Source organism: Macrobrachium rosenbergii, chromosome 21 (assembly GCF_040412425.1).
Source record: "Macrobrachium rosenbergii isolate ZJJX-2024 chromosome 21, ASM4041242v1, whole genome shotgun sequence".
Lineage (NCBI taxonomy): Eukaryota > Metazoa > Arthropoda > Malacostraca > Decapoda > Palaemonidae > Macrobrachium > Macrobrachium rosenbergii.
The window spans coordinates 40,020,306-40,039,279 of record NC_089761.1 but is presented as its reverse complement, the minus strand read 5'-3'; the positions used below and the strand labels follow the sequence as shown (position 1 = coordinate 40,039,279).

General features: G+C 37.0%; 2 protein-coding genes across 6 annotated transcripts in view; both read right to left on the bottom strand.

The window, feature by feature from the left end:
• On the bottom strand, positions 1-8,929 carry LOC136849985 (zinc finger protein 616-like). Of its 2 annotated transcripts, none has more exons than XM_067123529.1 (3): positions 8,704-8,929; positions 5,411-5,517; positions 1-3,886 (listed from the first exon to the last, which is right to left on the bottom strand). In XM_067123529.1, exon 3 carries the CDS (start codon positions 3,459-3,461, stop codon positions 1,581-1,583), a length of 1,881 nt encoding a protein of 626 aa, XP_066979630.1. In that variant the 5' UTR covers positions 3,462-3,886; positions 5,411-5,517; positions 8,704-8,929; the 3' UTR covers positions 1-1,580. The 2 variants fall into 2 exon arrangements, with proteins under 2 accessions (XP_066979630.1, XP_066979631.1); XM_067123530.1 differs by having other exon boundaries at positions 8,738-8,911.
• Positions 8,930-11,769: 2,840 nt separating this feature from the next.
• Positions 11,770-18,974, bottom strand: part of LOC136849983 (carboxypeptidase B-like) — a 68,029-nt gene continuing 60,824 nt past the window's right edge. For all 4 annotated transcript variants that reach the window (XM_067123524.1, XM_067123525.1, XM_067123527.1 and 1 more), the window contains exons 3-7: positions 17,318-17,416; positions 16,468-16,621; positions 15,339-15,530; positions 14,098-14,263; positions 11,770-13,753 (exon numbers count right to left, since the gene is read on the bottom strand). In XM_067123524.1, coding sequence (XP_066979625.1) covers positions 13,132-13,753; positions 14,098-14,263; positions 15,339-15,530; positions 16,468-16,621; positions 17,318-17,416 — 1,233 coding nt within the window. In that variant the 3' untranslated portion in view covers positions 11,770-13,131. The remainder of the gene's footprint in view (positions 13,754-14,097; positions 14,264-15,338; positions 15,531-16,467; positions 16,622-17,317; positions 17,417-18,974) is intronic.

The window sequence follows — 18,974 nt, the reverse complement described above, 5'->3', positions numbered from 1 at the left end:
TACTTGAGTAATTTCTTTATTACCTACTTAAACAGAAATCTAACAATTTTCAAACTGATACCAGCTCTATGTAATCTTTTCATTAATTAATTAATCCACACCCATCTCGGTGACAATCCAAAAATTTAAACATTTATACTAATTTTATGCACTTTAAGAATAAAATATTCAGTATTAACATTTTTATGTTTCCTTTGCAGGGTTGGGTGTTGAATGAGTCTTGTCTATCTCAGGCTCTCTGCCTGAAGTCCCTTCTGGCTTATATCTTCATCTATGGTTCTCTCCTTGAGCTTCTTGGGTTTCCTACATCATTTTTGACTGGCTCTTCCATACCTACTACTTTTTTTAACACACTGCCTCTCTTCTCTCATCAGTTACCAATGTCATCTCCATCTTTGAGGTATCCACCTATTTTCCAGTCTCTGGACACCACATCTTCCAGCAACTCCTTCATTTTTAATATATTCTCAATGCACTTCAGCCATGCACTGTCTCAGTATTCTGAAGAGACTTTAAAATATCCATTTTTTTGTGTGCCCATGTCTCCACTTTTGCTCTGTTAATGGGGATACTCTTGTTTACAAGCAATTCAACAATCTCTTTCCACTTCACCTTAGATGTTACAATTTGTTTTCTTTCTTCCATTTTGGTCTATAAACATAAGCTTCAAGAATCAGTGTCACGGAGGTAGCAGAAATGTCCAAACTTTAGTGAGGCCTGCCCTTTCACCACAACAAAGTCCTCCTCCTCTCCATTATTTACTCTCTTACAATTAGGGCAGTGAAAATACCTTAATACATTTCTATTTTGCAATCCTGAACTTCTGCAGTGGTAAATTATGGTCAGCATAAGCTAGGTTATGCTTACAGTTATTACCAGTCCTCTCTCCTCAGTTCTAATCTTCATCTTTTCAATATTTCCACATCTTTCCGTGATTTTTCACTTGACACCCTATTACTGTATCTGCTGTAAATTTCAATTTACATTCAATAATGATTGGTTCTAACTTGGAGTGGTGTATGACCAAAAGACCCCTATGAGACATAATCAAGAAGGAAGAAGCTATTCTCTCAAGCAGAATATACATGATGAGGGTCAACTTAAAGCAATCTTATCTCCTGATAATAACTGGGATAATAATATAAGAAAAATGTACAAATCTACTTCACCTAAATGCAAACAGCATACAATAATGTCCTCCTTCACATAAAAACTTCAGCGGATGACAGACAAGTGTTCTTGACATAAAAACGAATCCAGCAACTATCAATACATAAATGACACAAGATGAATTTAGTCACAACTCAGTGTGAAATATATCACAGGTGACATTGGAAGAATTACCACAGGATACTAATTAAGACTATTACAAAACTCCATACAGCATTTTTGTGAACATTAAAAACTATAAATTGTTTTGGAGAAACCATTTACTAAAAATTAAATAAATATTGCACAAGGTGAAAAAAATCTTTCATAAATTAAGAGATTTTAATAATGGCTAATTCAATTTTTTCAATAACTTGGAAGCTATAACAATAAATCACTATGACATAATTAACAAGACAACAAATTACAGTTTATGCTAATGGGTCAACAATACTTTCATCCAGGTTAAAATCATTTGCCTCATCAGTCACCATGACAACATAACTTTGCTCTACATCTGTAGTCAATACAGCATCATTAAACACATTTTTGTCTTCACAGAATGGTTCCTCCTTGACAATTATGGCACTCAGAGTGTTTACAAAACCTGATTCAATGTCATTTTCTGTTTTTATTGAGAACAACGGCACTTTCACATCTCTTTCTTCGTCAGAAACATCCGAGGTTTGTACTGACTGCTCTGATTTCACTTTACATGAAAGGTTTTGTGCGCTTGATGTAACAGACAACATATCATCTTCGCTTAGCAGTGACATGGAGACTGAATCTATGCTTTCTTTCTTGTGCATCTTATTATGCCTCTCTGCTTCATATTTCAGAAGTAGTACCTCCCCACAGACTTTGCATCTGCAAGACTGCTCTCTGGAATGAGATTTCATGTGTTCCCTAAACAATTCAGATGACGAGAATCTTTTAAAACAAACAAGACACTTGAAAGGGTTATTGACAGGGCAGGCTTTATTGTGAACAGCATAATCTATTCTTTGCATCAACTTTCCACAAAGGGCACAGCTACATTTCTGCTCTGTATGAACCTTCCATGATTCTACATCATCAAAGACTTCAACACAAATTTTGCATGTATAAGGGACGTCATCAGAATGCCCAAGTAAATGCTGCCAAAATGCATGTTTCTCCCTCCAAACACTGAAACATGATTTACATTTATATTTTCCACTTTCCTCACAAGGTCTAGATTTCCTCTCGAAAATACTGCTACCATTTTTAACTGTTGCCTGGTATTCTTTCGGAGACTCCTTGGAAATCACTTTAATATTATTCAAGTTTTCACTGACTAAGTCACTTTTTGCTTTTTCAGATCCCTTCAGTACAGTCCCACGTGAAACACCAATGTCCTTTAGTATACTACGCAAATCACTCCTCTTTTTACCATGAAACAAATCCTGCAAAACTGGGGGACCTACAGTTTTAGGAGTTGTTGAAGTTGTAATGAATGGTACAAAATTTGTATCACTTCCTTGCAAACACTCTGCCTTCAGTTTTTTGGAACCTTTTTCCTCGGAAATATCTGTACAATCATTCAAAACTTCCCCATCCTCCAAAGTAGATGGCTTTGGAACAACACTTTGATCTGCCAAGACCATTTCCCCACAGTATGAGGAAGAATGAACTTTCATGTGGTCATCTCTCTTTCTCCTGTCATAAAACGTCTCAAAACATACCTCGCATCGGAAAAACATAACATAAGCATGGCAAACCATGTGCTTATCATATTCAACTTGACCTTGATAAGACCTCTTGCAAATGGAGCAACTGAAATGTCCCATATGCTTTAGGGTATGCCTGTCCAATCTCTTCTTTGTACTATACCCACCATCACACACCCCACATTTATGCAAGTCATTAGCACTTTCAAATATTTTTGGCTGATCCTCCTTTTCTTGCAAGGCAAGATGTCCTCCAGTACACGTACAAAGCTTTTCACTGACATGACGGCAAACATGATTATACACAGCACTTTTCATTGCAAAAACAACACCACATATTGTACACTGAAAACTTTTACCTTCACAGTGAGCACGCATATGAAATGTGAAGATGCCCAGATTATTGAAATGCTTTTGGCATACTTTGCAATGATATTCCCCTTGCTCATCAGAACCTTCCTTCACTTCAGACAACATATTACCTCCTGGTGTTTCACCAAAAGAGCTACCTTTTGGACCAACAAGCTCTATATGAACTCCCATGTGAAGGTGAAGAATTGACAATTCCCCAAATGCAATGTTACACCAAGAACATACATAGTGACCCATATCTGAAACACTCATAACTTACAGGATATTTTATATTCGCTGTTTAATGTACATAATACGTTTTTGTCATTCAAACAACAATCATAAGGTTTTGCAGTTCCTATAAGAAATATATTGTATAAATATATCTGTAACAACAATCATAAGCTTTTGCAGTTCCTATAAGAAATATATTGTATAAATATATCTGTATATAAACTATGTATCAGTCACAATAAAATATTAACTAAATACAACATGTAATCTACTATACTGTATGTACAAATATCATTTAAAAACAAAGAAGCTCTTTTGAGTTAATATCTAATAACTACATTGTCAACAAAACTGAAAATTTTTCTCAGCCTCACCATCCATATTTGCTTTTCTAGTTTGGCCAAAGTTCAAAATCCAGGGTCCTTAATGTGCTACTCACGGAGGCTTCTAAGATGTCGACACCCCTATAAAGCAAAGGTAAAAGGTACATCAATGTTCTGGGAGACAGAGTCTATGTGTCAAACTTCTTCAACTTCATCTTGCTCCAATTTTCAGTTCTCATCTATAAACCAAAAAGAAATCACAAGATTTGACTCAGTGGTTTTACCATATCACTACAAAATACAAGCAGTCCCCAGGTTACATTCGGGGTTCCGTTCCTAAAGTGCAACGTGAGCCAGAAAACGACGTTAAGCCGGAACACCATATTAAAACATTACTAAAAATGAGAAATAGAGTAATGAAAGCCTTAACCTTTATTCTTTGGTTGTGCATCCATGATCTTGTAGAATTTCCTCCAAAAATATACAAATATTCTTCCATCACTTACAGCGAACTATAAGACTGAAACGATGTAACCTCAGAACATTCACTGTAACCCGGAACAGAGTTTTTGATGAAGATATTTGAAAAGCGACGTAAGCTCGGAACGACGTAAGCTGAGACCGATGTAACCCGGGGACTGCCTGCACTTACATAAAACCTCACATTACAGAGTAACAATCTAAGGCCAGCACTTGAATCTACAAATATAACTCGGTAGTTTGGATAAAGTATAATTATATAAATACTGACTTCACCCAAATGGTCTGTTACTTTATCAAGGATCCTCATATTCAAAATTTGTCTTGAATGAGTTTCTCCTACTTTTCTGTTCAATTTCTGCCACGTCTCTGATTCTTCAATTCCATATAAATTATTTTCTAATATCACATTACTATTCCATATCTACCTTTTCTCTAAGTTTCGATTGGCCACCTTCCCTGGGTTTTAATTTGCACACAAGAGGGACTTGTATGAAAGTGGGCCTGCCATGCTATTAGCAGTCTTTTGAGGCATTAGTGTTTCAATATGTGATTTATGTTAGGGTGAACTAACACTGTAGAGTTTAGGAAAACTGTTTTTTTCAGAACTGTTATGAAGGATGGGTTTTTAACTAGCACATGAATCCCTCTGAGTTTCAACTCCATGCAAGTGTGTTGTCAAAAAGGAAGTAGCTAAGATATATGGTATCCATCCAGTAACTGGAAAATAGAGAGACATATAAAAGACCAAGAGGGTTTGGGTGAGTTCAAAGGGAAGAGAGGTCAGAGAAGTAGTAAAAATGAAAGTAGCAAAACAAAGACCACAGGGATGATGCATAAATCAAGAAGAAAAGGTGCAGATGAAAACCTGGGTTAGACAAAAATTCAGGCAGGGTACATGAGATAAAAGAGAATTGAAAGAATTTTGAGGATGACCATTTTACTTTGCTCTTAACAGTTCAGTACAAAATTCCCAAAAACTCAAAAGAAAATACATTAGTAATCTGGAGTGCAATGAAAGCTGGAAGATATTTGAAAGGCTGCCTTATGATATGACTGGATGTTAAGTCTAATAACCAGTAAATGTACTGTATAGGCAACACAAGGGAATGAATTAACTTTTACCAATATCAATTTACGACATACAGATAAAAAGCATACACAATGGTAAAACATTTCCCATACCTTGAATACACTCAGTTTGAGCATATGGTAGTCCTGGCTTTTCCATTACACAGACCACAGGCATTGCAGCAATGATGAACTTGGTGAACAAAGGGTATAACAGGAAGCTGTAAAAAATAATTAAAACAAAATAAGCACTCAACCAACTTCTTAAATTGACTGGGAATGCATAAAAATAATATTTGTAAGGGCACTTGAAGCTTCAGTATAAATACGATTAAAGTAAGTCTCTCAAACTACAGGTACCCAGTTATTAATACTTAAACCTATTAGGGACAAAAATAATAAAGCCTTAGTTCTGAAAATGTTCTGTCGGAAAATCTACACTAACTTGATAATTGGGCAAAAAACAGAAAAACTGGGATAAGCTACATTTTTTCTTCTACAGTCCTTTCAGTGTCTGACTAACCAGTTTCAATCATTCTATCAGTATATCACTTACATCATAAAAGAACCTCTAATATACAGGGCTACCTGTATATCAGTTTTAAAATTTTTAAGTCCAGTTTTCAACTTAAATTATTAAACATTTGATCATTTCTCTCCACTGCCTTCTATTTTGTATACTTTCTGCCTAAATCCCAATCCAGTCCAAAGCCTTCTCTTAGTCCGCCCAACCTGACCTGGGCCTTCAATCGCGCCTTTTCATCACACGTTCAAAAATCATCTTACATTAATTTTGAGTCTCTTCCCCATGACTCTTAGCATTTTAAAGTCACACCTCTTCAGAATCTCATTATCTTTATGTGCCCACACATATAATAAAAATTAAGGGCAATCTGGCCCCTGATTTTCCTAATACAGCACCACCTAAACTATCCCACATGGCACTCCATATTCCACCTACTCTTAGACATTTATTTCACATAAGGATGTTGAGTTACTTTATCCATTTAACACAAAGCTTTTGATCACCCATGGATACATAAATGCCAATTTATTAGTTTAAAAGTATGGTTAATAATGGCAAATTCTACATAATGCATATCACTGATATTTATTCAAATAAAAAAAATATATAAATACAGTACAAATGTTGTTTTTGCACACAAACCACAGCCTTATATAGACCTAATGCTTTTGTTTTAACTGGGTAAGTTTATACACATTTAGCAAAAAAGATAATGACCCTGCCATCAGTGGTGAGAATACACCCTGAGAAGGTATGCTTTGCTCCTGAAAAGGGAAATGCACCCTGCACTAAATCGAAGAATGGGGGGGGGAGGGAGGATCATCATAAGGTGGTGCAGTAGCTACGTACGAACACAGAAAAAAAGTATTATGGGAAATCAGCAACTCTCTCTTTCGTACGATGTCCCTGGGTAAAATAGTGGCAGTGTTGCACCAAATCACTCATATAAGTCAGCTCACATGAGTCAAGGAGCAGCTAAAGAGGTGGGAGATAAGGGGAACCGACGGGCCAAAAAAAGCATGTAAAGAGGTGGGAGACAAGAGGCACTGACAGACCAAAAAGAGCAGGTAAAGAGGTGGGAGACAAGAGGAACTGACACGCCAAAAAGAGCAAGCAAAGAGCTGGGAGATGGGGGGAACTGACAGGTCAAATAGAGCAGGTAAAGAGGTGGGAGACAAGAGGAACTGATAGGCCAAAAAGAGCAGGAAAACAGGTGGGAGACAAGGGGAACTGACAGGTCACAAAGAGCAAGTAAAGAGCTGGGAGATGAGGGGAACTGACAGCACAAAAAAGAGACGGTAAAGAGGTGGGATACAAGAGGAACTGACAGGCCAAAAAGAGCAAGTAAAGAGCTGGGAGATGGGGGGAACTGACAGGCCAAAAAGAGCAACTGAAGAGGTGGGAGACAAGAGGAACTGACAGGCCAAAAAAGAGCAAATAAAGAGCTGGGAGATGGGGGAAACTGACGGGCCAAAAAGAGCAACTAAAGAGGTGGAAAATAGGGCGAACTGACATACCCATCTTCAATCAGGCAGAAGGCAGCACCTTTGAGTAGGTTAGGTCAGCCAGAAAGAGCAGTGCCAAGGTGCCCTGGCTTAGGGTATCCTGGGAAAGACTAGGGTAAAATGCATCCATATCTTTCACTAGTTTTTGTTTCTAAATGTGGTCCTTCAGGAGTACTGGACATGGGTGGCTGGGGGTTGTAATGGATTATGTATTATTTTACTTGAAAGTTTGAGACTGATTTTTATACTGTGATTGTAAGTCTCCTTAACATGTTTAGCAGAAAACTCTTGCTCAAACCTATAGCAAATTTACAGTTAACAATATATTTACCATCTTTTATTTAAGACAAGTATCTTTATTAAACTGGCTGAAGAGGACCATTGTGCAAACAGTTGAAAGCTCCCGTAAATGATAGACTGTAAATTTCCAAAATACAAAAAGGTAACCTTTTTGTATTTTGGAAAAATACAGTCTATCATTTACATTAGTGTGGCTTTTTACTCATATTTCCAATCACAATATAGTGATGCACCACAGAAGATCTTTTATTTATTTTTAACCATTAATTCCAATGGGGTTGGTATTGTACACAGTACATGCATTTGGAGGTCTTATATCTCCCATTCTTACATACATACATATGCTTACCATCAATTTAGCAAGTGATTTTATATACCAAACACCACAGGGATTGAAAACCATTTTTCATTTCTTCCCTGTGGTGCTTGATACATGCATACTGTACATCCTTACATGCACAAACAAGGGATATCACGGTAGTTTCATATGAGGCTGAGGATATGTAAAGGAGATAGATCCCTGGAGATCAGTAGATGACAGCATCACCTGCTTTATATTGGTAGGCTTTTAGAATAGGACGTGCTAGTGTCAGCTGGGCTCCTGTGGGAACCAGAAGAGCTGGAAGACCCAAACTTCTTGGTACTATTTATATTTTCATCCAAAGAAATGAAGGGTAGAATGCATAGAATGCATAGTAGGGTGGTCATGAATTACTTGGAGGAGTCCCAGCGGGGCAAAGCTCCCTGGCTACGTTAGGACACGGCATCCAACATTAGGTTAGGTAAAGGTAAAATTGGTTAAGTTAGGCTATATTCCTCTGAAATGCCTACGACATAAACGTCCACTAGGTAGCCCTGAACGCCCCCTCTCCATTCGCTCCAGAACGAACGTCAGAAACGTTCAAAGCCCTCATTTAAACAACGGAAAATTATATTCGAAAGTCCTGTTTGTGATAATGGTTTTAGCCTATTGTAAAATGTGACAACTTTATGGGTTATATTTGCAGTCAAATTTTTTTTATAGTATTTACAAAAGCAGGCGCATAACAGCATAAAGCAAGCAATTACACCATTACCTCGGCCCCCATTAAAAAAGACGAGAAGCTTTACCACAGGCCTAAAGAATTTGCTTGCTACGAGATCCCTCTGGTCGAGCATCATAGACCTTTGTTATCTGCCGAGGACTTCAAGTTCTAATTCTTTTCAAGGCAGGAGTTGATGTCAAGACAATAACAACTTTGGAAGTTTTGTTTGTTTTTGTTTTCTCTGAAAGCAAAACTTTTTAATGACGTCACGCTTGATGTGTGACATGTTGGAATCGGATACAAGTGTAGCGTCTGGGACTCCTTCTTCGGTCTCCATCTTTAAAGTGAGGGTACAGGGTGCTGTCAGGATAGAAGGGAATTTATGCGCTTATGATTGCTTTTTCGATGCCATTGGTTATATTATATCAAATATGTTATCTCTCACATTGCGAGATATACCTTAATTAGTGTCTTTTATCTATGTCAAGTCATGTAATGGACATATTACAAAGCTACCTAGCTCAGAAAAGTGGAGTGGTCAGTGGTTTGTCAACGCTGTCAACGAGTCTCAAAATTGAACAATTATTCTACACTCAAAATAAAAATCGTTAGCTACACAAAATTCTTGTCCAAGGAAGTGATAGGGGTGATCCTGTAAGTTAAACATTCTCTGTATTATTCCCTGATAATTACAACTTTGCTTAATCCGTTAGTGCCTATCTTGTCCATAATTGTCAATGTCCATTTTCAAAGTACCTGGGCTGGTATCACAAAAGAAAAAGACATCTTTTACCTTTCATTTGTGTGTGCTTTTGCTTTTAATGGATCATACCAGAACAATGGCTCTCTCTTTCTGAAACTTGGAGCCATGTATCTTTTATTCCCCTGGCAGAATGAACCTATGCAAACAATTATCCGTACTTACGCCTTGTCGCACCTGTGTGACTGTTATTAACCCCTTTTACTGTTCGTTTATTTTGATGACAACGCGAGTAAACAGCGCCCCCCCTTTTTTAAGAGGCGTCATTATCAAGACAAATTTGCCTGAACAACTCCTTATACCTATAATATTTCTGTGCATTTACGTTCCTACTTTGTGTGCAATTCTTTCCTTCAGTCACCCTGAGATTTTCTTCATTGATTGAGTCAATAACTGCAACAGTTACCCATAAAGGAAAGATATTTCAATGGACTGATCCACACGCTACTTCGATGAAACTTACCCTCACTTTAAATTCACCAAATTCATGTTCCTGTTGACATGCACAGTGATAATTTCTTTCCTCTGCAGATTATCCCTGCTAACACAGCACCCTCATACATCCCCTCTACCAACCAATTTACCGCCGAAAGCTAAAAAATTGCTCCCGAGTTTTCTTACCTTTCGGTGGCTACGCTTTTTCACTGCGATCTTCATCAGCTCTACTACCGATAATTTATTCCTTTAGAGGTAATTGCTGTTAAACAACTGAAATTTCAGTGACTCTCCTCTTCAAAACCATATCGGAATTATTTTTTTTTTTTTTTGCGATGTTCATTGAAGCCTAGCGGAATCACTAGTTATCTCGAAACAAACGTATGATACTCAATATAAGGTTGACGAATTTCTAATACGGTTTGCTTAGCAATATTTTCCAACAGTACGGTTGGAAAGACCACAATTTTTAACCCTAAATATAAGCTCTTTTTTTTTTTTATAAACTTTTGCATTTGAAATGTTTTCTTTTGGTGTCTTTCAAAGTAAATACATTGCATTTGACAACTTTTTTTATCTATCAAGAGTTTACCTCTCAAGAAACAGCTTGAGAATTTTAGCCAGATGTTTGTCCTCAAGTGTAAAACATTCAACTTCATGGTACTTTCTCGTTTTTACGGAGGCCCGATGATTGGTATTGGATTTTATCAAGAGCAAATCAAGTTTTCTACCTACTTAGTCGTATTAACTATGTTCGTTTCTTATGTACAATTTACTTACATTTATTACACAATTACTTTCATAAAAAAAAACAAAGCTAATAAACCCAGAAGAACGAGAAGGGCCGATTTAACGACGTCACGTCAAAAAACTGTCGTTCCTGGAAGCTAATCAACTGTGTTGGATTGCAACATAAGTGGGAAAGGGGGTAGGACGTGGATCACGCAAACTCATCCCTACAAGCTTCTTGAAAACATTAAGGTCAACGCCCTTCGGAGAGAAACCACGCAGTATTTGAGAAGAAAACCAGGCCGAAGATTCGAATAATAATTTAGAGCGCGACAAGATTCGTTCTCCAGTCAATTTCAATCAGACGTCATGAAAGAGGCTCCTTGACCATCATACAAATTGCCGTCACAAACTCCGTTGATTGGGTTCTGCAAAATTGCTGTTACGAAAGCCTTCTGGATCAAGTTCCGCGTTTAATTAGAATTTCCGCGTTGCGTCTTTCTATGTTAATTGCGTCTTGGGCTGTATGTAAATGTACCCTTATGAGAGAGAGAAATCTAATCCGGACCATGAAAGCAAGTGTGCGTGCGTGTGTTTGTGTGTGTATATATATATATATATATATATATATATATATATATATATATATATATACATATATATATATATATATATATATATATATATATATATATATATATATATATATATATATATACACATATATATATGAGAGAGAAAGACTTTGGATTCACATGACCAGCACATGGAATTTAAGAAAATTATCTTGAGCAATTTAATATGAGAGAGAGAGAGAGAGAGAGAGAGAGAGAGAGAGAGAAACTTTGGATTCACATGAGCACATGGAATTTAAGAAAATTATCTTGAGCAATTTAATATTAGAGAGAGAGAGAGAGAGTGTGTTTGGATTCACATGACGAGCACATGGAATTTAAGAAAATTATCTTGAGCTATTTAATTTTTGAGAGAGAGAGAGAGAGAGAGAGAGAGAGAGAGAGAGAGAGAGAGAGAGAGAGAGAGAGAGAGACTGACCTTGGATTCACATGAGTAATACAAGGAAATTTTTTTTTTTTGAGAGAGATGACAATATCCACCTTTAAGTTATGTGAAGTCGTAGCCACCTTTAATTTCACCGGACCCTAAACACAGGAAACCGAAATAAATAAAACAAATGTAATATCACATTTTATTACAAAAATTCAACATACTGACACTGAGTCATGCAGAATGACGAGCTCTGGTTTTATTTTTTCTCCATACGAATTTCTTCCAAGAGTTAAATATCAGGATTCACTTGAAGCCTTTTACCTTCTATATGAATTAATCCGAGATTTAGCAAAATTCCTTCTTTGAAATCGCTGAAAAATTAGGACCAATTATTTTGAAAAACGAAAATTTGAAAAAAAAAATTGCGATAAGGGAGGTCTCGAATTCAAGGTTAATTAACATCTTTCGAAATATCCCCAAATACTAAATATGATTTGGTTTATAAATATCGTTTACCTTTCTTAGACCTACCTACGATAGGCTCAAAAATTTAGAACGATCTATAAATAAACCAGAAAAAATGGATACACTGAATAATGGTTAAAATAATTCCACAGAGTCGTAATGTAATGGTTGCGTATTTATGGAAAATCCCTAGACATCTAATAAATACGTTATCCCACCTATGTGGAATCTGTAATCTGTGCTAAAATAAATACGCTTACATTTCATGCTGTCATGATAAATATTAAGTAACAATTACGGTAAGAAACAAGAAAACTAACGAAAAAAAAAAAAAGTTGAAACGCCCTAGATAAGGTGCGAGAATTTTTTAAAACATAAAAACTTTAACTTATTGAAAGAGAATTACATTCTCAAAATGGTGCAATCTGAGTAAATCAATAAAAAAGATAACCATATTGTAGAAAAAGAATATTGTATCACTGTTGTAAAGAATTCTGTTAGACAAAACTTGCCTTTTCGTTTTTGAATGAAACATGAAACTTATTTAATCCTAAACGCCGATGCTAATTGCTATACCGTTCAAGAACGTGGAAAGTAACAATCAAAATAAATGTTTAACATAAAATTATAATAGGCTAATTGTACAGAATTACATGTAAGCATCGTTTGTGTGAAATAATACCCAACTTCCTCAACTAGCACTGAACTAAAGTGTTCATAATTGTCTATTTGAATTATGACTAATACCTGTTCTGTTATTATATCAAATATTTCTCTATCTGTTAAATAAAATTAACTTGAAAGTCATACAAAAATCAGGCGCCGACAGTCAAAAATCAGGTGCCGACAGTATTTTAAAATATAACCTCATTTCTGGCCGTCAACAAATCGATTTCTGAAAGAAGCGAAGCAGCCTCGTTTTTCGTTGGGAAATTAAACAGTGGTTGTCTAATAATTAATATAATATTGTTTCCCGGAGATCAACTCTGCTTTCTAAAAGAAACCCCGTCTCTCGGACATCAGCCCACGAATTTTCCCCTCAAAAGACACCTCATCTCCCAGAATCAGGACGATCTACAAAATTACCCCTGAAATCTCGGGTTGACACTGTGGTTGCGAGCTCTCCGCCGTGCGCATCGGCCAGTGTTGGTCAAGGAGCTGATCATGCAGTAGACTCCAGCCGCAGTCTCCGTCACGGTGGAGCTTATGCGGCTCGCGGGCAGCAGGAAGCCGTACGTCCCCTGGTCCGGAAGCTCGATGGTGTACGAGAAGGGCACCCCGAGCTCTCCGTAGGCCCAGTCGTCCGTGGCCCCAGATGCCAGGCCGTACAGGGGTCCAGAGCCGCCCAGTTCGTATTCGGTCTGGCCGCCGGAGGCTTCATTCACGGCGTTGGCGAACTTCTTGGCGAGGCCCTTCAGCTGCTTCACGTTGGAGGGGGGGTCGCGGGTCCAGCCCCAGGGGTACAGGACCGTCTGGCCGAAGCTGTGGAAGGTGATGAAGAGATCGATGTCTTCGATGCTGTTCATCATGCGCTGCAGCCCGAAGGTCTCCGGCTCGCTGAAGGCTTCGACGCCCTTGTAAGTCTCACTGCACGGGTTGCTGGAGGCGCCCACGCCCCACTTGAGGCTCCAGTTCCGGTTGAGATCGACGCCTCGGCAGCGGGCGATCAAGCCGCCGTTGTCTCGGCGGTTCTTCCTCCACAGTCTGGAAGAGAGGAGGATTTTACCGCATTACGGAATAATCTCTACAGATATTTATGTTATTAACTATCAGTTTTCTAGCAATCGTCTATACTGTTACAGGCTTGTTAATCTGACTTATTTCAAACCCCCATCTCTGATTCACCAGTTTCCCCTCAACAAGTGCTATCCAGCAGTCAAACCAGTCCTGCCAATACTAAAATGCGGGTCAAATTTTCATTTATATATTTCAATACACTTGACACTGAAATTATTAGTTTTATTATAGAAAGCAGAAGAATATAAACTTCAATGTGGGAGGAGTGGGTATTGCCATGCTGTAAAAGAACAAAAGACTGCTCGACATACCTTGCCCTGTTTGACGAGAACGTAAACTGGTAACCGTCAGGATTGGCAACCGGGACGAAGTACCACTCTGTGACATCCAGGAGATCTTTCCATTCGGGGCTCAGGGCGACTTGGTGCATCAAGTAAGTCGTTACCGCTGGGGATATCCACTCGCGAGCGTGGATTCCTGCGGGAAGTACCGAAGAATGAAATATGTATAAGAAGTGCCCTTGATACGGCAAAGGTGGCAAATCCCCATGACAATACGATGCAATATTAGATTTTAAAAATCCCACTACGTAAATCAACTGTATTATGTAAAATACAAGTGAAAATAAAGATGTATGTCCTAGGAACAGTGAACATGTGGTCATTGTAAGCATAAAATGCAAGTCCTACTGCTATGCACCTCCGTCTGATTTTATGAAATTTAGATTGTCCAGCCAAGCACTTGGGCACTTTCAGCCATTCAGTGAGACAGCGAAAAGATGCTGGAGTGATTGCACAAAAAAGATAGAGCCAGAAAACAAAGGAAACGAAGCACCAAGATCTACCGAGAGAAAACTCAACAGCTAGCTTTAGCTGTAACAGTTAAGAGGTGTTGGACAACATGATTAAAGAAAGGAAATCAGGCACAAGGGTAAAAAGTGGGTGCAGCTTGGAGGCGGAGAGAGAAAGCAAACACCCTTCAGGGATGCCTGAAGTGTATCATGAGAGATGCACTAACGGTATACTCCCCTAGGTCTGGGCGCCTGGGGTCTTGAATACTAATTTTTTTTTATATTCACGTAGAACTGACAACTTGGTACCCCATCCGCACCCTGCCATTGAACTAAGGGCTAAGCTATCAATGCTTTGGCATCTGCAGTTTAGTTTAAATTTACACTAGATATTCACTGTCTATACAGATATTGGATGCTTAATAAAAATGTAAATAATAAACCGTAAGTTCTGAAGCTATTAATGCTTAGACAATTGCAGTTTGGTTCAAATTTACACCAGATGTTCCTATTATCTATACGGATGTTGCCATGCGTAATAAAATTTAAATAATAAACCACAAGCTCCAAGTTATCAGTGGTTAGACAACTGATGTTTAGTTTTAATTTACACTAGATGTCCACTTCTATCTACGAAGACGCTGCCAGGCTTAATAAAAAATATATATACACAAAACCGGGGTCAATGTCGATGTTGCTATATTTAGCAAAAAAAAAAAAAAAAAAAAAAAATCTTAAAAGCACTGCCATCCCGACACCTACCTCCTTCGATCCAGATCTTCTTCTTGGGACCCGTCGTATTGGGGTTGGTAATCCTGACGACCAGGACCGGTCTGCCCTCGGCGGTCGTACTGGCCGAGGCTATGTGCACGTTGTTGCCTCCCGTCACGTTCAGCCAACCGAGGAACCCTTCGATGTCATCCAGGTCGTGGTACGAGGTCCAGTCCATCTGACCTGGAATGCGTCCAGAGGAATTATGTCACGAATGGTGTTTAAGATAGGTCAATATATGTTATATATATCTCACGTTTGTCTAATTTTTTTATGTGAACGTTGGTACATTTAGAAAATCACATTCTTCACATACTGGTGACTATATATATATATATATATATATATATATATATATATATATATATATATATATATATATATATATATATATATATACACATATACATATACAGTATATAATATATAATATACATATATTATATATACAATATACATATAAATACATATTTATATGTATATTGTATATATATATAAATATTTATAACATATATTATATATATATGCATTTATATTTATATATAATATATATATATATATATATATATATATATATATATATATATATATATATATATATAATATGTAATAATATATATACATATATCATAATCTCAAAAACACCTCAGATAAACTGGACACCAAGTATTAGTCCTATAATTACGTTCGATCTTTTATGTAATGTTTGAAAACTATAATTATTTCACATACTCTTATAAATTCTACAGTTACTTTAAAATAATTGTCTTTCTTAGACCTATAACTACCTTCCTATGATAGGCACGAAAATAGGCCTACTTTTGAAGGCCGAACAATCAGGAGTAGCCTACGAACCTTTGAAAATACTGAACTTGAAAAATCATGCATTAAAAAAGCATTAACTTTATCTAAACCGCGTTCGTTAGAGAACCAAAAAACTGAAAAAAAATTACGTATTTAAAATCCTAAACGTTAGGTTATAGTACTATAAGTTTTGAGAGAGAGAGAGAAGCATCAGCTGAGAACGGAACAACAGAAAAATACTACAAATTTAAAATGCTAAACGTTGGGTTATAGTACTATAAGTTTTGAAAGACAGAATCAGCTGTTATCTCCCTACCAGCTGCTCTTTTCCTCCTGCTCTTCTTAAGCAGCATATTTTCTCTCTCCTGCTCCACCAGTTCGAACACATCAGGCACCACGACGCTGTGGCTGATTTCTGCCTCACTCAGGGCGCGAGTCACCCGATGGCTCAGACTTGGCTCCACCAAAACCTGTGATGATAATAATAATAATAATAATAATAATAATAATAATAATAATAATAATAATAATAATTTGCAGTAAGACTCGTTCTCCACAGAGCCTCAAACTGGGCAGAAATAACATCAGTATTAACGCCCCAGACAAAATATGGCAATTGGCCTATTTTTGTAAATCAGTTCTGTTTGGTTACTCGTCTTTCTGTATATCTATACTGCTTGGCTATTTACTCTGCAGACTACGTAAATATTTTGTACAGAATTGGAAAACATGCAGTACCTTCAGTGTTATGGTATTAGAAATTACTGTCCTTTGCTGTCTAGAATACACAAATATAAACCAGATACCAAATTCTTCTGTTACTTACATACCATAACAAAAAATCTGCAGTAAAACAAATGACCAATCAAAATGTTGCAAAAACACTTCAATCAACCGAAATTATTGGCGTAGAACATGGAATCATGGGAAAAAACAATCTGTCTTAAGTTAAAAATCACGATAGGAAAATATTGGAGGAAGGGACCCAACATATTTTTGCCAGACAAAATACACTGAAAAAATAAATCCATAGTTTCCACGCCATATCAAACAGATAATAAATATATCAGAACAAACTGATACAGTATCGGAAAAGGTTCTCACTGTCAGACAAAGCTGGTCATATGCCAGCACAGTGGCTCGCTTCAACTCTGAAGCTTCCTCACCTTTGTGGTTTCGCGGCTGTGACCCCAGATGTCGATGTGCCCTTCGTCGGCTAAATCTCTGACGACCCTGTGGTGGGCATCAGCGTCTAACTCCCATAGCTGCAAAGGGAAAAATGGGCAAATCAAATAAAATTCTATTAAATCGTTTACTTATACTTTCCTTTGGCCAGACCAATATGGCGTGAGAATCATCTGAATAAATAATGATCAGATTTGATTCTGACGGCCTTCTGCCAGCATGGGACCTTGCCCCAGTGTGGTCCGTTAGTGTTAAGGTATCAAGGGAGTGAGAGGCTTGATGTGGACCTCTGGACTCGACCCTGAGAAAGGTTTCAGCCCGGTGGGGTGAGGCTAACTTCATCGTAGCCCAGCCGTTTTTAATGGAAACCTCATACCTATTTTAAATATATTGGTTACCCAGATCTGCTCTTACTTACTCTATATTCCCAGTTAAACTCACAACAGTCATCCAAATACCAGGTATGTAATTAAATGGTTAAGAGGTCAACGCAAGCATAATTTTTAAAAACTGCGCCTATCCTGTCCCATACTTCACCCATCATGGGGATCGGACACAGGTACAGAGGTCAAATGTAGGCGGCACCTCAGAGAGAGAGAGAGAGAGAGAGAGAGAGAGAGAGAGAGAGAGAGAGAGAGAGAGGGGGGGGTTATAATTTAGTTCCCTGAAATCAGTCAAGAGAAAAACCGTTAACTTTCGCCTAACGAAAGTTTTAAAACTTCTAATACTTTCACAGGGTGAAATTGGAGTTTTAAAACCGGACGATTATCAAATTTAGATTAAATCAAAATAATTTCAGATTGAAATTTAATAAATGTACAAAGTGCAGAGTCATTACGTGCAATGGCTAAATTCAGCAAAAACTTATGATACAAAACGGGATAAAATTGGTCAGTTTACATTTCATATTAAACTATACAAATAAGAATACTCATATGAATCTAATTATAAAATTAAATGACAAAACTAAAAAAATTTAAAACAAAATAAAACTTAAAATACAAAACGGGATAAAATAGGTAAAACTGCATTTAATATCGGACTGTACAACTAAGAATATTCACATAATTCTAATTATAGAAGAAAATGATAGTAAATGACAAAAGAAAAAAACGAAAATTTAAAAGAAAATAAAGTAAATAAGAAGACATGAATATCCCCATAGTAATAGAAGATGAGAGAGAGCCACTGATCCTGTAGGTAAGGAAATTGAACCTTTTGTTGCCCTCCGAAAGAAAGTTCACGAATAGGAAGACAATTTTCGTGCGGGATGATTTTAATCTTGGCTTCCAGAATCTATACCAGGATTTTTTTTTTTTTATTCGTGTATGTGGTGGTCAGGCCTGGATTTGATTTTATTAGAATGATTTATTATGTCAAATCGTTTAAGTAACTTTAGGCTAAAAAAATGTTTTGTCTAATCCTTAAAGAATTTGAGATTAATAAAATTAACAATTCGGCCAATATTTTTTTGAATGTGGTGGTCAGGCTTGAATATGGTATTTTTTTATATTCATTTATTATTTGAAATAGTTTAAATAACATGAGGCTAAAAATTTAAGTTATTTTCTAATCCTTAAAATAACTTGAGATTAAGCAACAAAATTTACAATGTAATCAATATATACTAACTTACTG